The sequence below is a fragment of the Corythoichthys intestinalis genome, chromosome 6 (assembly GCF_030265065.1).
Source record: "Corythoichthys intestinalis isolate RoL2023-P3 chromosome 6, ASM3026506v1, whole genome shotgun sequence".
NCBI classification, from domain to species: domain Eukaryota; kingdom Metazoa; phylum Chordata; class Actinopteri; order Syngnathiformes; family Syngnathidae; genus Corythoichthys; species Corythoichthys intestinalis.
In genome coordinates this window covers 24684961-24699386 of record NC_080400.1, presented here as the reverse complement: position 1 = coordinate 24699386, position 14426 = coordinate 24684961, and the positions used below count along the sequence as shown (strand labels likewise).

At 40.9% G+C, this 14426-nt stretch overlaps 2 protein-coding genes across 2 annotated transcripts in view; both read left to right on the top strand.

Moving 5' to 3' along the window:
- capn12 (calpain 12) overlaps positions 1-14426 on the top strand; it is a 271950-nt gene that overhangs the window by 126653 nt on the left and 130871 nt on the right. The window lies entirely within an intron of this gene.
- Positions 651-14426, top strand: part of ttc9b (tetratricopeptide repeat domain 9B) — a 62173-nt gene continuing 48397 nt past the window's right edge. Inside the window, exon 1 of the mRNA XM_057838736.1 lies at positions 651-1427. Coding sequence (XP_057694719.1) covers positions 677-1427 — 751 coding nt within the window. The 5' untranslated portion in view covers positions 651-676. The remainder of the gene's footprint in view (positions 1428-14426) is intronic.

The window sequence follows — 14426 nt, the reverse complement described above, 5'->3', positions numbered from 1 at the left end:
TTGAGAGGAGCCAGTTAAGGTGGCTGGGGCATCTGGTTCGGATGCCTCCTGGACGCCTCCCCGTAGAGGTGTTCTGGGTATGTCCCACTGGCGTTAGGCCTCGGGGACGACAAAGGACTCGCTGGAGAGACAAATGTCTCTTGGCCGGCCTGGGAACGCTTTGGGATCCCGCCAGAGGAGCTGGTTGAAGTGGCTGGGGAGAAGGAGGTCTGGGGGTCCCTGCTAAAGCTGCCGACCCCCAATTAAGCGGCAGATGATGGATGGATGGATGGATGGATGGCCACCCGACATGGGGCAGACATTTGATCAATTCCAGTACTATTTTAGCCAATCAAATGTGAGTAATCAAATGTGAGTATTCCAAATTACCCGCCCTTCCTCATTATTTCACTAATTCCCCATTATGACATGTTCATTTGCTCGTGTCATAGTCTGTATGTACATGGGTATAACTGACGTAAGAAAATGTAAACATCTTATTAACAGAGGTTGAAGAAATTCGCCATTTGTCTTTTACGTGAATGCAATTTATACTAGGTATTATTTGCCACTTTAACATTTTAAAATTCCCTATTAAAATGTTTCCCCTCAAATTAAAGTAAATATTTATATTTACGCACGCACAAGATGTATTTTTAGTTCTCTCCGACAATATATAGGAACTACGTGTCCCACAATGCCAAGCGGCAGAGGCGGTCGCGTGCCTTTGGTGCTGAAACTGCTCGTGCTTCAGTTGTTGCTACGACACGTCCCCGCGAGCATCACCACACTCGCTGCCTCTCTAGCTTTCTATTTCGAATTCATAAAATGTCGATGCCGCTCGCCGTCGTCTTTATCTCAAAATAACCACTTGACGTTCGTCCAACTTTTGTATCGCGGCTCATTTCCTCGAGGCGCGTCCTACGTCTCGCCGCTCCGAAGTAGCCGAACCGCATCCTTTATGCACAGCACGCTGCTCCGGTCCTCCGAGCACTATGGTCCGCTCCAGCCCCGCTCACTAGGGAGCATGGAAGCCAAGCAACACCCGATAAAGAGCCTTAAAAGCTATCCGGAGACCGGTGGCAGGAGTCTGGCAGCGGCCGCCGGTGGAGGAGCAGGAGGAGGCGGCGGCGGCGGCGGAGGAGGAGACGGAGGGGGCGGCGGGTGTCGAATCGGTGCCTCCGCGGAAATGGAGATGGAGACGAAGATCCAGAAAGCCGTCGACTTCAAGGCGGAGGGCCACCGCTGCTACAAGGAGAAGAAATTCCGCGAAGCGATCGGTAAATATCACCGGGCGCTGCTGCAGCTCAAAGGGGCGCACGTCGCCGACGGGACGACCGGCGGCTCCGAGGTCAACCTGCTGAGCCAACAATCCGCCGCCAAGCTCACCGAGGAGCAGCGGAGAGCCGTGGAGAGCACCGAGATCGAGTGCTACGACAGTCTCACAGGTTAGTGGCGGACACAAGCGCACCCGGTCTCGTTCTGGTGAACTACCCGCTCCAAGCTCGGCTTCTCATGGGTCACTGGGTTCACAGTCGAGATGTTTTTCTTGGTTTGTTTTTGCTGTGAACTACACCTTCAAATCAGTGTTCTGCAAACGTTTTGAATATCAATGTAGAACACCGATCTGTCCATTTAGATGTAAGTTTTCATTTCATCTTCTAACCTATCACATATTATTTTCATTTTTGAAAGACGGATTGAAAAAAATCCACAACAGCTTGAGATTGTTTATTGGTAGAAGGTCAATTGATATAGTACTGTGTATAGTCATTTTTAAATGACTATAATACTATACATAACACAAAAAATAGAGAAAATGTTGTCTAAACGGTTACGGTAATATGCTGCAGGTGGGAATGAATTCAAATTAGCAGAGGTGGGTAGAGTAGCCAAAATTTTTACTCTCGTAAGAGTAGCGTTACTTCAAAATAATAATACTCTAGTAAAAGTAGTTATTCAAAATATGTTCCCAAGAACAAGTAAAAAATATCCAGTGAAAAGAATACTCAAGTAATGAGTAACATTGTGAGTAGCTGCTATTTTATATATATATATATATATATATATATATATATATATATATATTATTTTTTAAACGGGGATATGATTTTCTCTCAGCACAAACTTATCTACGGTATATGAACTGTTGTCATAATGATGCAGTACAATAACACATTACATTACATAACCACATTAAGCCAAAAAATACAAAAAAAAAAACAAATGGACACACAAACAAGCACCATTGCACAAACGACACAGAATTTGCCAACAATAGGAGAGCACAACGCAAAAAATTATATAATAAAACAACCAAAAATACAAAAACAAAAAAGTATAGGGCAGTCAAAATGATCACGTTAACGGACGGTAATTAATTTTTTAAATTAATCATGTTAAAATATTTGACGCAATTAACGCACATGCCCCGCTCAAACAGATTAAAATGACAGCACAGTGTCATGTCCACTTTTTACTTGGTTTTTTTTTTTTTTTTTTTTTTTCGCCCTCTGCTGGTGCTTAGATGCGACTGATTTTATGGGTTTAAGCACCATGAGCAGTGTGTAATTATTGACATCAACAATGGCGAGCTACTAGTTTTAATTTTTTGATTGAAAAGTTTACAAGTTTTATCAAAACAAAAACATTAACGGGTTTTATCACAAAATTTCTATAACTTGTACCAACATTTATCTTTTAAGAACTACAAGTCTTTCTATCCATGGATTGCTTTAACAGAATGTTAATGTTAATCCCATCTTGTTGATTTATTGTTATTATAAACAAATACAATACTTATGTACACTATGTTTAATGTATATATGTCTTGTGTCTTATCTTTCCTTTCCAACAATAATTTACATGAAAATATGGCATATTTTATAGATGGTTTGAATTGCGATTAGTTACGATTAATTAATTTTTAAGCTGTGATTGACTCGATTCAAAATTTTAATCGTTTGACAGCCCTAAAAAAAAGTCATTGCATTCCGGCGAGAGAGAAAAAGAAAAGACTGAAATGAAGCATTTTTCGTCCAAAGAGCATGAGTGCCCTATAGTGGGGAAAAAATATTTCCTAGTTTGAATAGTGAATAGTTCCTTGATAGTTACTATTATGACTGAAATGAAGCATTTTTCGTCCAAAGAGCATGAGTGCCCTATAGTGGAAAAAAAATATTTCCTAGTTTGAATAGTGAATAGTTCCTTGATAGTTACTATTATGAAATTAAAAGAATCATATCTCCGGTTTTCCGAGGTCAATCGGTGCCAAATAAAATCTAGGAGAGAGGTTTGAATCCGCGTTTTTGAGTCATGTTGAGTGCCGTGCTTTGTCAAATACTACAGTTTTTATGGTGCTTTACAGACGCTACGTGATTGAACAGGCTGGCATGATCATAGAACTTGTAAGCTTGCGTCTGATTGGTGTAATGGAGTCATATGATTATTGTTGCAACGCCTCATTGGTGAAATTGGTAGAGCTACTCTTGCCATCACTAGCAAAAAAATAAAAAAATGTTATATGAAGCATAAAGAGGAAAAATGTAACGACTCTTGTGTAGCCCAAAGTAGCCTAGTAAGAGTAGCGTTTTTTTTTCTTCAGAAATCTACTCTAGTAAAAGTAAAATGTATCTTTTCCTCTGAAAGTTACTCGAGTAAATGTAATGGAGTGCATGTACTGTGTTACTACCCACCTCTGCCTAAAACCAAATGCCTAGTCTGTACACAAACACATGCAGCTAAACTTCTGCTTTTGTCATGGCAATGTTCACAAATGTGTTCCAAATATGAAACCCGAACACATTTAAATCCATCTTAATCCATCATTTTAGACTCTCATGCAAGTCAGTTCTTTATAGATGCAGTCTTTCAGTCAATTTCTTGTCATTTTCCATAAGCAAATGATATATAATGTATGACTGAGGCAGGGTCACAGTGATGATTTGTTGTTAAATTTCACACAAGGCCTCAATGGTGACAACGCGTGTCGTGGCTCATCAAATGGATGATGTAAGGTTGCATGTCTAAAGGCAAGGCTGCACATTCATGATCTATTTAAGGTTAAAGGAGCTCCAGTTGTTATGCACTGAAAGAGCAAAATGACATTTTAGCCCAAGATTTATTAATGATAAAAAAGTCTTGCTTTAAGAGTTTTATTAGGAACAAGAAAAGGTGTTAGGTAACAAGTTCAATTAGCATGTGTTATGATAGTAACAACAAGAGTAATTCCACTGTATAACCGCAGCTTTTTTTCTTGTCGTGGTCTCATCTGCGTATGAATTATTCATTGATATAATCATACAGGACAGCACTAACACACTAAACCCTTACTAAATAATAGAAAACCAAATATTTGAACAGAATTGTGTGAGTTTATTAATAATAAAGCAATTTGAAGTGACAGTATTTCATGTTGACTTGAGGGAAACATGAAATTCTTTGCTGTCCCCAATGGAATTACAGATGGATAACACAAACAACGCACAAGTGTTCATATACATATGTGGTAAACATCAATTTGGTCTCTGAGCAATGACGTCCTTCCATCCTTCTATTAGATTGTACAGGTGTACCCAATAAATGTCCAGCCAATTAAAGAGCCCGCCAATTTTGCCTTAATAGCGCGGCTATTTTGGGTGATGCATGACAGATTAACTACAATCTTTCTTCTATGATGGACTGAAGGTCGCCAGCACTCCGCGCACTGTCGGCGGCCTTTACCCAAGGCCACTGTGGCGTGAAGGAAATATAGGAGAGATGATTTAAAATGGGGATAAGAAGGTAGGGAAAGGGGATTGGTCAGCGTGGCGGGAGAGGAAAAGCCAGCACCGAGAGGAAGAGGGGGAGGGGAGTGCTACACACACTCGACAGGGGGCCATATTTACCATGGCAACCACCACTGTGCCTTTTCCCTCTGGTTGTAGTAATACTGCTCATAGCCTGCCCTCATTGTTGCTGTTATCACAGCTACATTTGCTGTTGAATTAAAGATGGAACGGGTTAAATGGCAACTTTTCCTTGAAGGGGGCGAAAATGAATGATCAATAGCTGATCAATGATGCCAACAGAATTTTTTCACAGGATTGGCCAGATGTGGACACTTAAATGTGTACCGACAAACAACAGTATAGTTATTAAAATTCAGTATACAAGCCAATGGGCTGGTTAGTACATCTATGGGACGGCGGCTTAACCACTCCTTGGCGGTGCCATTGTTTCTGATGGAATGGGGAAAGAAAATGAATCAATAATCACTTACTGCATGTACAATTGGTTAATTAAGCTTTTTCTAATTTGGTGATCCATTTAGTAAGAATTAATGTACATTTCATTGGTACGGAGTGGTGCTGTTGAGGTTAATATTTTGTTTTTGTTTTTTTAAAGGAGCAATACAGTATTTCAGATGTGCATTTTAATTATTCATTAAATGGCGCTAACACAGGAGGTCCCCGGGTTACGATGTACCCGACTTAAGTGATTTCAACTTTACAACGCCGGTGTCTCTTCCGCCATTTTGTCTCAAGTCGTTTATTTTTATTTATTGTTTTAGTCGAGTAAACAGTACCTTTTTCAATGTTGTCACTAACGTGTTACGAAGTAACACATTACTGTAATCTGATTACTTTCTTTCAGTAATGAGTGATCTAACGTGTTCATTTTTCCAAACCAGTTACTGATTAAAGTTGGTTTCCTTAGTGTCTGCGTTACTATTTTGTTATTGCCTAATAATGTATGTAGAATGAAGAATATTGTAGTCATGTACGAAGAGCATTTTGAACAGAAAATGCTAGAAAGGTTTCGTGCTACGTGTTCGTTTCCATGGTAACCTCTCATTGTTACTTCCCGTTTTGGTCTTGAGTCACACACGCTAAGTGTTTTGGGACTGAAAGGTGTGTACCAGGCTACCAGCGCGGATGCACATTAAAGCCGAGTTCAGCCACTTGTTGAGCTGTGCGAGGGAATGTTGATCTGTGTACGTCCAGGAATGAACGTATTTTTTCTTCATTCTGGAGGGTTCCAGCGATAGGTTGGACCCCCAACATGCACGGCCGTTTCGTAGCTTTGCCGTTGCAACGAAGGGTAGTCATCGCTCCAAGTTGGCAAGCATTGATGACATCATATTGTGTTGCACATTTATGCTGTGAGGCGACGGCGCGACGTCCGATTGAGTTTAAAAGTGCTTAGTTGCCGCCAAGTTTTGTGGCCAAATTGACCGCATGTGTGTACGATGTACTTCCGGGTTGTGCGCGCACATCCGCGGCGCGCACTCGCCCCCAGCTTTGTGTTCATTGTACTGTGCAGTTCATCTGTGTGTTGTTATTGTGCAGTCAACTTACTTGGCACTGATATGCTGTTAACCCTAAACCCTAATAAAAAACTCAGAAATTTTGACAGTAGGCTTAATCTTTGAGTTAGCGTTAGTCGGTGACGTTGATTTCAACAAATTCAATGAAGTTTGTCATTTATTAAGGTTTCATCGGCCGTGTATTGATGTATCCGTCCTCTAAAACAGCCTGATAGCACAGATATAAGTACGCCCGCCCCTCTGCTATTGGATGAGTTGTTGACATTAGCGCGGCGGCGCTCTGAAAATACAACAAAGCTCTATTTTGGACCTCGCTTCTAAGCGCAAATTCATTCAAACTTGCCGTTTCGCCAAAGATGGCCAGCCACTATTCACTTTTGCCGAGAAGTCCGCTCCCACATACACATTTAATGGGTTACCACTGAACCGTTCACACTAGGCTGCTGCTAAGTACAGCATTAGTACTACAAGTACGTGTACTTCTACTACAAGTATACCACCCAGCACAGCAAATCTTCCACACAATTTCTCGGGAAATTGCATTTTCTAGTTTTTGATCATATGGTAACGCAGTTTGATTTTCCATTATGAAGGACTTATGTGGCAGCCCAAAGAGGAAAAGAATGTTGAGCGCTTGTTCTGACCCTGTTTGCAGTACCATTTTTTGGCCACGATTTTTACATATTATTCCTTCAAATGATGGGCTTTCTGTGTGAACTTGAAGCTGCATTAAATTCCACCATGTGGAAATGTACCTGCATCATCATAAAGCGCAGCAAGAGGAAGCTCAAAGAGAGAAGACGATAAAGGGACTGTTGTGCGAATCTGCAAGTCTGACTTTTCCTAAACTCCTGCTCTCTCTGATGTCTGTTGCTAAAAGTTCCTTCGTTCTTCTGGACCGCCATGAGTCACAAACTGAGTCGCAGCCTTATAAGCGGTGGAGATCGTGAGTGGAGTTGTTTGTTCGGTTACACAGAACACCTTTTTTGTTCTGTTTTTTTGTTGTTGTTGTTTTTTTGGAACTTGAACAGTTGTTTCCATGACAATGATCTGGCTAGAGCATTTCTGTACAAATGGGAGCTTTGACAAATGATAAACTAGTCAGGATTAGAGGTGTGCGAAATTTCAGATTCTTAGATTATTCGCAATTCGACCGGGGAAGATTCAAGAACAATTCACAAACATCCAAATTGCGATTATAGAAATATGCAAGGTAAAGCGGAACTAAAACACAGTCAGCGCGGTCTTCGGAACGCAACGAGGAAAGGACCGAGAGAAAACATCATGCTTAAGTCATGCCACTAGATAAAAAGCCAATAATACCTGACTACGGCCGACAGCCGCTACAGACTACGCCCACATAATGCTACGGTAGATATCACATGTACAGTGGGGAGAACAAATATTTGATACACTGCCATTGGGTTTTCCCATTGGCAGTGTATCAAATACTTGTTCTCCCCACTGTATATAGAACTAGATGCGAAATGACAGACTCGGTGGTGTAAGCACATGTATAGAAAACTAGATGCGAAATAACAGACTTGCTGTTGTAGTGAACCTTCCGAGCGAACCTAATTAACTTTTTATCTAAAATACTCCTATATCGGCAAAATCTTGAATTGAATCTATCTTTAAATGATGAAAAACTTTTAAAACTATGTCGAAAGTAGACAGAAGGGAAATTATGGAATAACGAGAGCAATTTTAACAACTTTTAACGGTTGATTCACAACATTAAATTCATTGAATGTAGTTTAAAGCTGCTGATACAGAAATGGGACTTGAGTATTTTGTTTGCTGTTTTGAACTGTTAACATGATACTGAAATAGTTTTTTTAAGCCTGAGAGGATTTGTATACAATTTTTGTAACTAATGAACGAAAGCACTTAATAGCTGGGGAGGGCATCAATAATCGATTTATAATCGAATCGTTAGGTGCCCCAAGATTCCCACCTCTAGAGGATCACTCAAAACTAAAATAAGGGAGCTTGAGCATTTAATTTAATACTGTAGTATTAAAAGGTACTTACAGTGCTGTAACATGTCTGAACTTTCTTCTTCAGGGAGAACGAGTAAAATTCAATGTTCCATCAATCACAGCATGAAAGGGTTAAAAACAGCATTTTGTGTTTACTTAGGTTATCTTTGTCTGGTTTGTGCATCTTTAAATCCATCATGTTAGTTTACATTTGCTGTATTTTTCTGCCGCACATTGCCGGTCCGTGAAAAAAACACCCAAATCACACCGGTCCGTGGTGCAAAAACGGTTGGGGGCCCCTGGCTTGGCCACTCCAGAACGCATCCAGATCTTGGTCAGCTTGGCTGTGTGCTTCGGATCATTGTTATGTTGGAAGATCCCGCCAAGAGTCTCTGACTGGGGGAAGGAGGTTGTGGCTCAAAATCTGACGATACATTTCACCATTCATCCTCTGCTTTATACAGTACAGTCATCCTGTCCCCTTTGCCAAAAAGCATCTCTAAAGCCTGAAGTTTCCATCCCCATACTTCACAGAGGGGATGGTGTTCTTGGGATTGTACTCATCTTTCTTTTTCCCTTGTTCAGTGCCACGGACGGCTCGCTCAGGGCGTAACATAAAACGAGCCACACTAGTTCTCAAGTGGCACAATTTTTTTTACAATAGTCAATTTACAAAAGCCAAATGAATACAAAATACAAACGAAGCTGACTTCAGGGTAAGCCCTGGCCAAAACAACAAACAAAAGGAATCTACTTAAACCCCACCCGCTAACTAAACCCTGATCGTAAAAAGGAAACGACAAATAGACAGCCACTACCCTGGCTTCCTATATTAAACAAAACAGGAGAAAACGGGTTGAACAGAAATGGCAGCTTACCCCTTCTGCTTTGGTGCGCTCTATGTACAGTGTGAACAAAAAAAAAAGATCCACTAACGAACAAACACAAAGGACCTCACCAAAACAGCGGGAGTTTAACTAGCAAGCGATCAAATGCATTTGCATTTTTAAATCCGCCAACTACAAAAAAGTACAAATTTAACAAGGGGGCAAATAATTTTCTACATAAGTACGCCCAGTGTTGTTAATAACGGCGTTACAAACTAACAGCGTTATTTTTTTCATTAGTGAGTCATCTAATTAATTACTTTTCTCATCTTGGCAACGCCGTTACTGTTACTGAGGTGGGAAAGGCGTGCGTTACTCTGGGTCAATTCTTGGACCACTCTTATTTAACATCTATATGCTTCCATTAGCTCAGATAATGGAACAGTATGACATCTCATATCACGCCTATGCAGATGACACACAAATGTACATTTCTGTGTCCCCACATGATTATAGTCCCTTAGTCTCCCTGAGCAAATGCATTCATCAAATCAATGAATGGATGTGCCAGAATTTTCTCCAGTTAAATGTGGAGAAGACAGAGGTGATCATTTTTGGGCCAAAAAAGGAAAGGTCAAAGATAAGCGGCCAACTTAGCACAATGTCACTTACAGCTACAAATCAAGTCAGAAACCTTAGCGTAATTATTGACTCAGACCTAAAATTTGATAGCCATCTAAAGTCCGTCACTAAATCCGCTTATTACCACCTAAAAAATATAACCAGAATTAAGGGGCTTCTGACTCAACAAGACATGGAAAAACTTATGCATGCATTCATTTTCAGCAGATTGGACTACTGCAACGGTATATTTACAGGTCTTGATAAAAAAATCAGTCAGGAAGCTGCAGCTAGTACAGAATGCTGCAGCCAGAGTCCTCACAAATACAAGGAAGCTGGACCACATTACACCGGTTTTGAAATCGCTACACTGGCTTCCAGTGAGTCAAAGGATAGACTATAAAATACTACTGCTCGTCTACAAAACACTTAATGGCCTTGGACCAAAATACATGCTTGACTTGTTAGATTCCTATGAGATATCTAGACCCCTAAGGTCGTCTGGAACCGGTCTTCTCCATGTTCCAAGAACAAAAACCAAGCAGGGTGAGGCAGCATTTAGTTATTATGCTCCTCACCTCTGGAACAAGTTACCCGAACGTCTGAAGTATGCTCAAACTGTTAGCTCCTTTAAATCAGGGCTGAAATCGCTTTTGTTTAGCACTGCATATCCATAACTGTCTATATAATTCAATCTATCTGCTTTCTATTCCTCTTGTGCTTATCTCCATTGCTGATTTCAATTATTATTATTATTAGTAGTTTTTGTTTATTTTTATTTATTTATTTTTATTCTGTGATTAAATGCGATCTTTTGTCTTGGTTTTTACGTTGTGTTGATTTAAATGTGATTTTTATGGTCTTCGTGTGATGTAAAGCACTTTGAATTGCCTCGTGTTGAATTGTGCTTTATAAATAAATTTGCCTTGCCTTGCCTTGGCAACGCCGTTACTGTTACTGAGGTGGGAAAGGCGTGCGTTACTCTGCGTTACTATGTTGGTTGACGCGAGAAAAGTCTGAGAGAGACGGACTCACTGAGACGAGAGAGCAGAGCAGGAGTTGGAAGGCCGTTGCAAACGCGATGCTAGGTGGCTCCAATAATACCTGACTGTAGCCGATAGCCTACAAACTACGCCCACATAATGCTACGGTAGAATTCATATATTATAGAACTAGATGCAAATGACATACACAGTGGCATTAGTAACATATCTAAAGAACTAGATGCATTAGTAAAGAGCCGCAATCTTTAAACAGTAGACATCATAGGAAAGCTCTGTTGTAGAGAACCTTCCTAGCGAACCTAAGTAACATTTTATCTAAACTGCTCCTAAATCGGCAAAATCTTGATTTAAATCTGTCTTTAAATGATGAAAAAGTTTTAAAACACATGTCGAAAGTAGACAGAAGGGAGCTAATGCAATAACGGGAGCAATTTTAACAACTTTAATGGTTGATTCAGAACATTAAATGACTTCCACACATAGCAAAAGTTACTACCGTAATTTCCCGAATATAAGGCGCACCCATGGATAATGCGCACCCCAAATTTACTCGTAAAATCTAGGGAAAATTATTGTACCCATTTATAACGCGCACCCTAATTTTAGCACCAATAAATAGAAGAATACAAGAAAACAGAGCTTGTGTACAGATACAGAAATGTCATTTTACTGACTGGTGAAACACAGCACAAGCATAGCATATTGGTAGTTCAAAACATTACCATAAACTGACAATACTTACGGTAATAATATGATTTGACAACTTCTCCAACTTACCAGAATCTAGGAGAAAACAAAACAGATGTGACTTCTCTTTTAAAGGCTGCTGTATAACTTGCTCGTTTCATCATGATGAATAAATGTTTCTTTCATGGATTGATACGGTAAAATGAAAGTAAGAACGTAAGTCTGAAATCTGAGAGCGCTCATCGCTGTCGACACGACAGTAGCAATAGGAACTATTGTTATTTGGGTTTGAGTTTCCCGAGGGACAGATATAGTTGACGGACACACACAGGAAGTCTGTGTTGTTAAGTTTTGAAGGGAAAAGGTACCGTTCTCGCATACACCATATAATTGCTTGCATTAGTATAACACATTCATTTAACTATGGTTTAGGCAGACTCCATTCAGTGGCCTTGAACACAGTAAAGTGAATCACCTTATCGGCGCTCATGAGGGGGAAAAGGAAAAATGGTACTGTTTCTCGTAGGCACAGTCTAACTGTTTGCATCACTCGAACACACGTAATATAATCAATCAGGGAATAGTATCATTTCTCATATTCACTGTAGGACTGCACTACTCTAACACACCTAATGTAAAATAAATAGCACACCATAGTTTAAAGAAACAGAAAAGATACACAACGCCTTCTTATCACAGAAGCCCAAAACGTGTGCGCCACGAGCAAGATTGACACACCAAACTCTGGCAATCAGTCCTCCCGACAAACGAACAAGGACAAAGACCAGCGCGCTTTGCCCTAAAACAAGTAGTGCCAGCCCGGATAATAAAGTTGATGGCAGGCGCTTGTGACGTCAAGACCAGTCGGTCGCTGTGGCAACCACATCCCATCCACGCACGAACCTAAACAGCCTGAAACCGGCCAGAGAGGGATGATCCCAAAGCAACGCCTGGACACACCTCCGGCCTGCCCACAGACTTAAAAACACTGAGATAAGACAGATTTTGCTGCTCGGAAACATGTAGCCTTGTTTTGGATCCAGAATTGTCCCTCCATCGTCTGTTTTTGCCTTGTCTTTGACCATTGTCGACGAATAAATTGTCAACCTGCCCTCTGCGAGTCTTTTTCAAACTTTTGAAACATGGAGTCAGTACAAAGGGTTAATATCAGAGATGAACGCGCGAAGTTCCGCCTTCCCAGTTGGCGCGCGCGGACGCAGCATCGGCAGAGCGGCACTTTGTTCAGCTGTCGCTGTTTCCGTGCGGCTTGTCTGGGGAGGCGAATTTCAACAGTTTGTTATGGTCCGAGTTGCGGAGCTGCAATAAACGTTGACTCAAATGAGTTCAAGAAACTAAATTCTGTGCTTTATGAAGAGTGAAAAAAGTAGAATTTAATGCAGACGAAATCATTTGGCCGATCAGAGTGAAGTATTACCGAAACAAAATGGTGACGTCACGTACCGTAATGGTTGGCAATTGATCGTGCATACGTTTCTTCAACACAACGTGGCCGTGTCAAAAAACTGTTTAAATGAATATATAATATATATATATCCATCCATGTACCCGTTTATAATGCGCACCATGATTTTACGAGTTTGGAGAAAAAAAGTGCGTGTTATATTCGGGAAATTACGGTTCCTAGTTATTGCAATATCCGCAATACCCCAGTGTCTAGTTAAGTTTAGGGTAAAGAATTGGGCTAGGGCCAATTGTCCCAAAAACTCTTTTAAACTTCGCATTGTGTGACCTGTTTTTTTTGTTTGTTTGTTTGTTTTTTTGAGGAAAAAAAAAAAATTATCGCCAGTTACTTTGCCAAGTATCTAATTACTTTTACATTCAGGTAACTGAGTTACTAACGCAATTACTTTTTGGGAGAAGTAATTTGTAACTGTAATTAATTACTTTTTTAAAGTAAGATTAACAACACTGAGTACTACTGTGTGTGATGTGTAGGTACTCACAGACTTGGTCTTTGACTTTGTCTGCTGACCATTGATAGTCAACTTTCTGAAGGATTATTGTTGTAGGATTTTATTAGTGATGGTGGAGTGCTACTCTTGGCTGACATCAGTGAAGCCAGCGTGGGTTTAATATCCACTGAGTGAAGGTGTGAACGTTAGTGTGACTGCTTGTCTGTCGCTAGATACACATACACTCTACATACAGACTATTGCTATCTTTTCTTTATGCTTCCATAGCATAACCCTAATTTTAGCTATTCAATCCTTCAAGTCATTTAAAAGGAATGGTTCATATTGTAATTATATCACTCTCACTAGCATGTCAATGACATCTGTTTGGACTGCAGTCCTCTTGGTGAAGCAATGAAAGAGGAGAAGCTGTGATTATAACAATATTCCACTTTCTGGGAAGCCTGGAGGAGACGCCCGTTCTTTGGGGGAATAACGTCAGCCGTGTGTAACAGCACACAGCGGGTCGCTCACTGGTACAGTCCACTGCATATAGCAGCAGCAGAATACATCACAAAAGTCCTTCCTTTCATCTCCCGCCAACTCCCTCACTGGGGGGCTCGCACGAGATAACGCGGAAAGAAATGAAGAAAAATGAGAAGAAATGGAGGCTATACGCTAAGCGGGAAAGGTTGCGGCCTGCTTTAGGGGGAGAAGGAAGAAATTTAGGTGCCATTCAAGGGCAAGGGAAAGATGGATGATCAGTGAGGTGTGTTTGCTGTCCCTCTGTGTTGATACGTCTGCCATAGAGCAGGATAGCAAGCTCGCTGTATGTCAGCCAGGGCTGCAGATGGCTTGGTCATGACTGGCACTCACCCTCTATGCTACTGTACTCCCACTGTACTGTGCTCTCTCCTCTATTCATATTCACTCCACAGCTTAGGCCGACATTTGGAGGAGGGTGATAAGAGGGGGAAGGTGGCTAAAATAAGAAACGGAGAGCAAAACTGGACAGATCTCTTAAATATGACGGGATTATCCCCAGAGACGGGAGGATGAACGAAAGATGCTCCGGGACCTCTAATCGGGGAAAATGATTGATACTG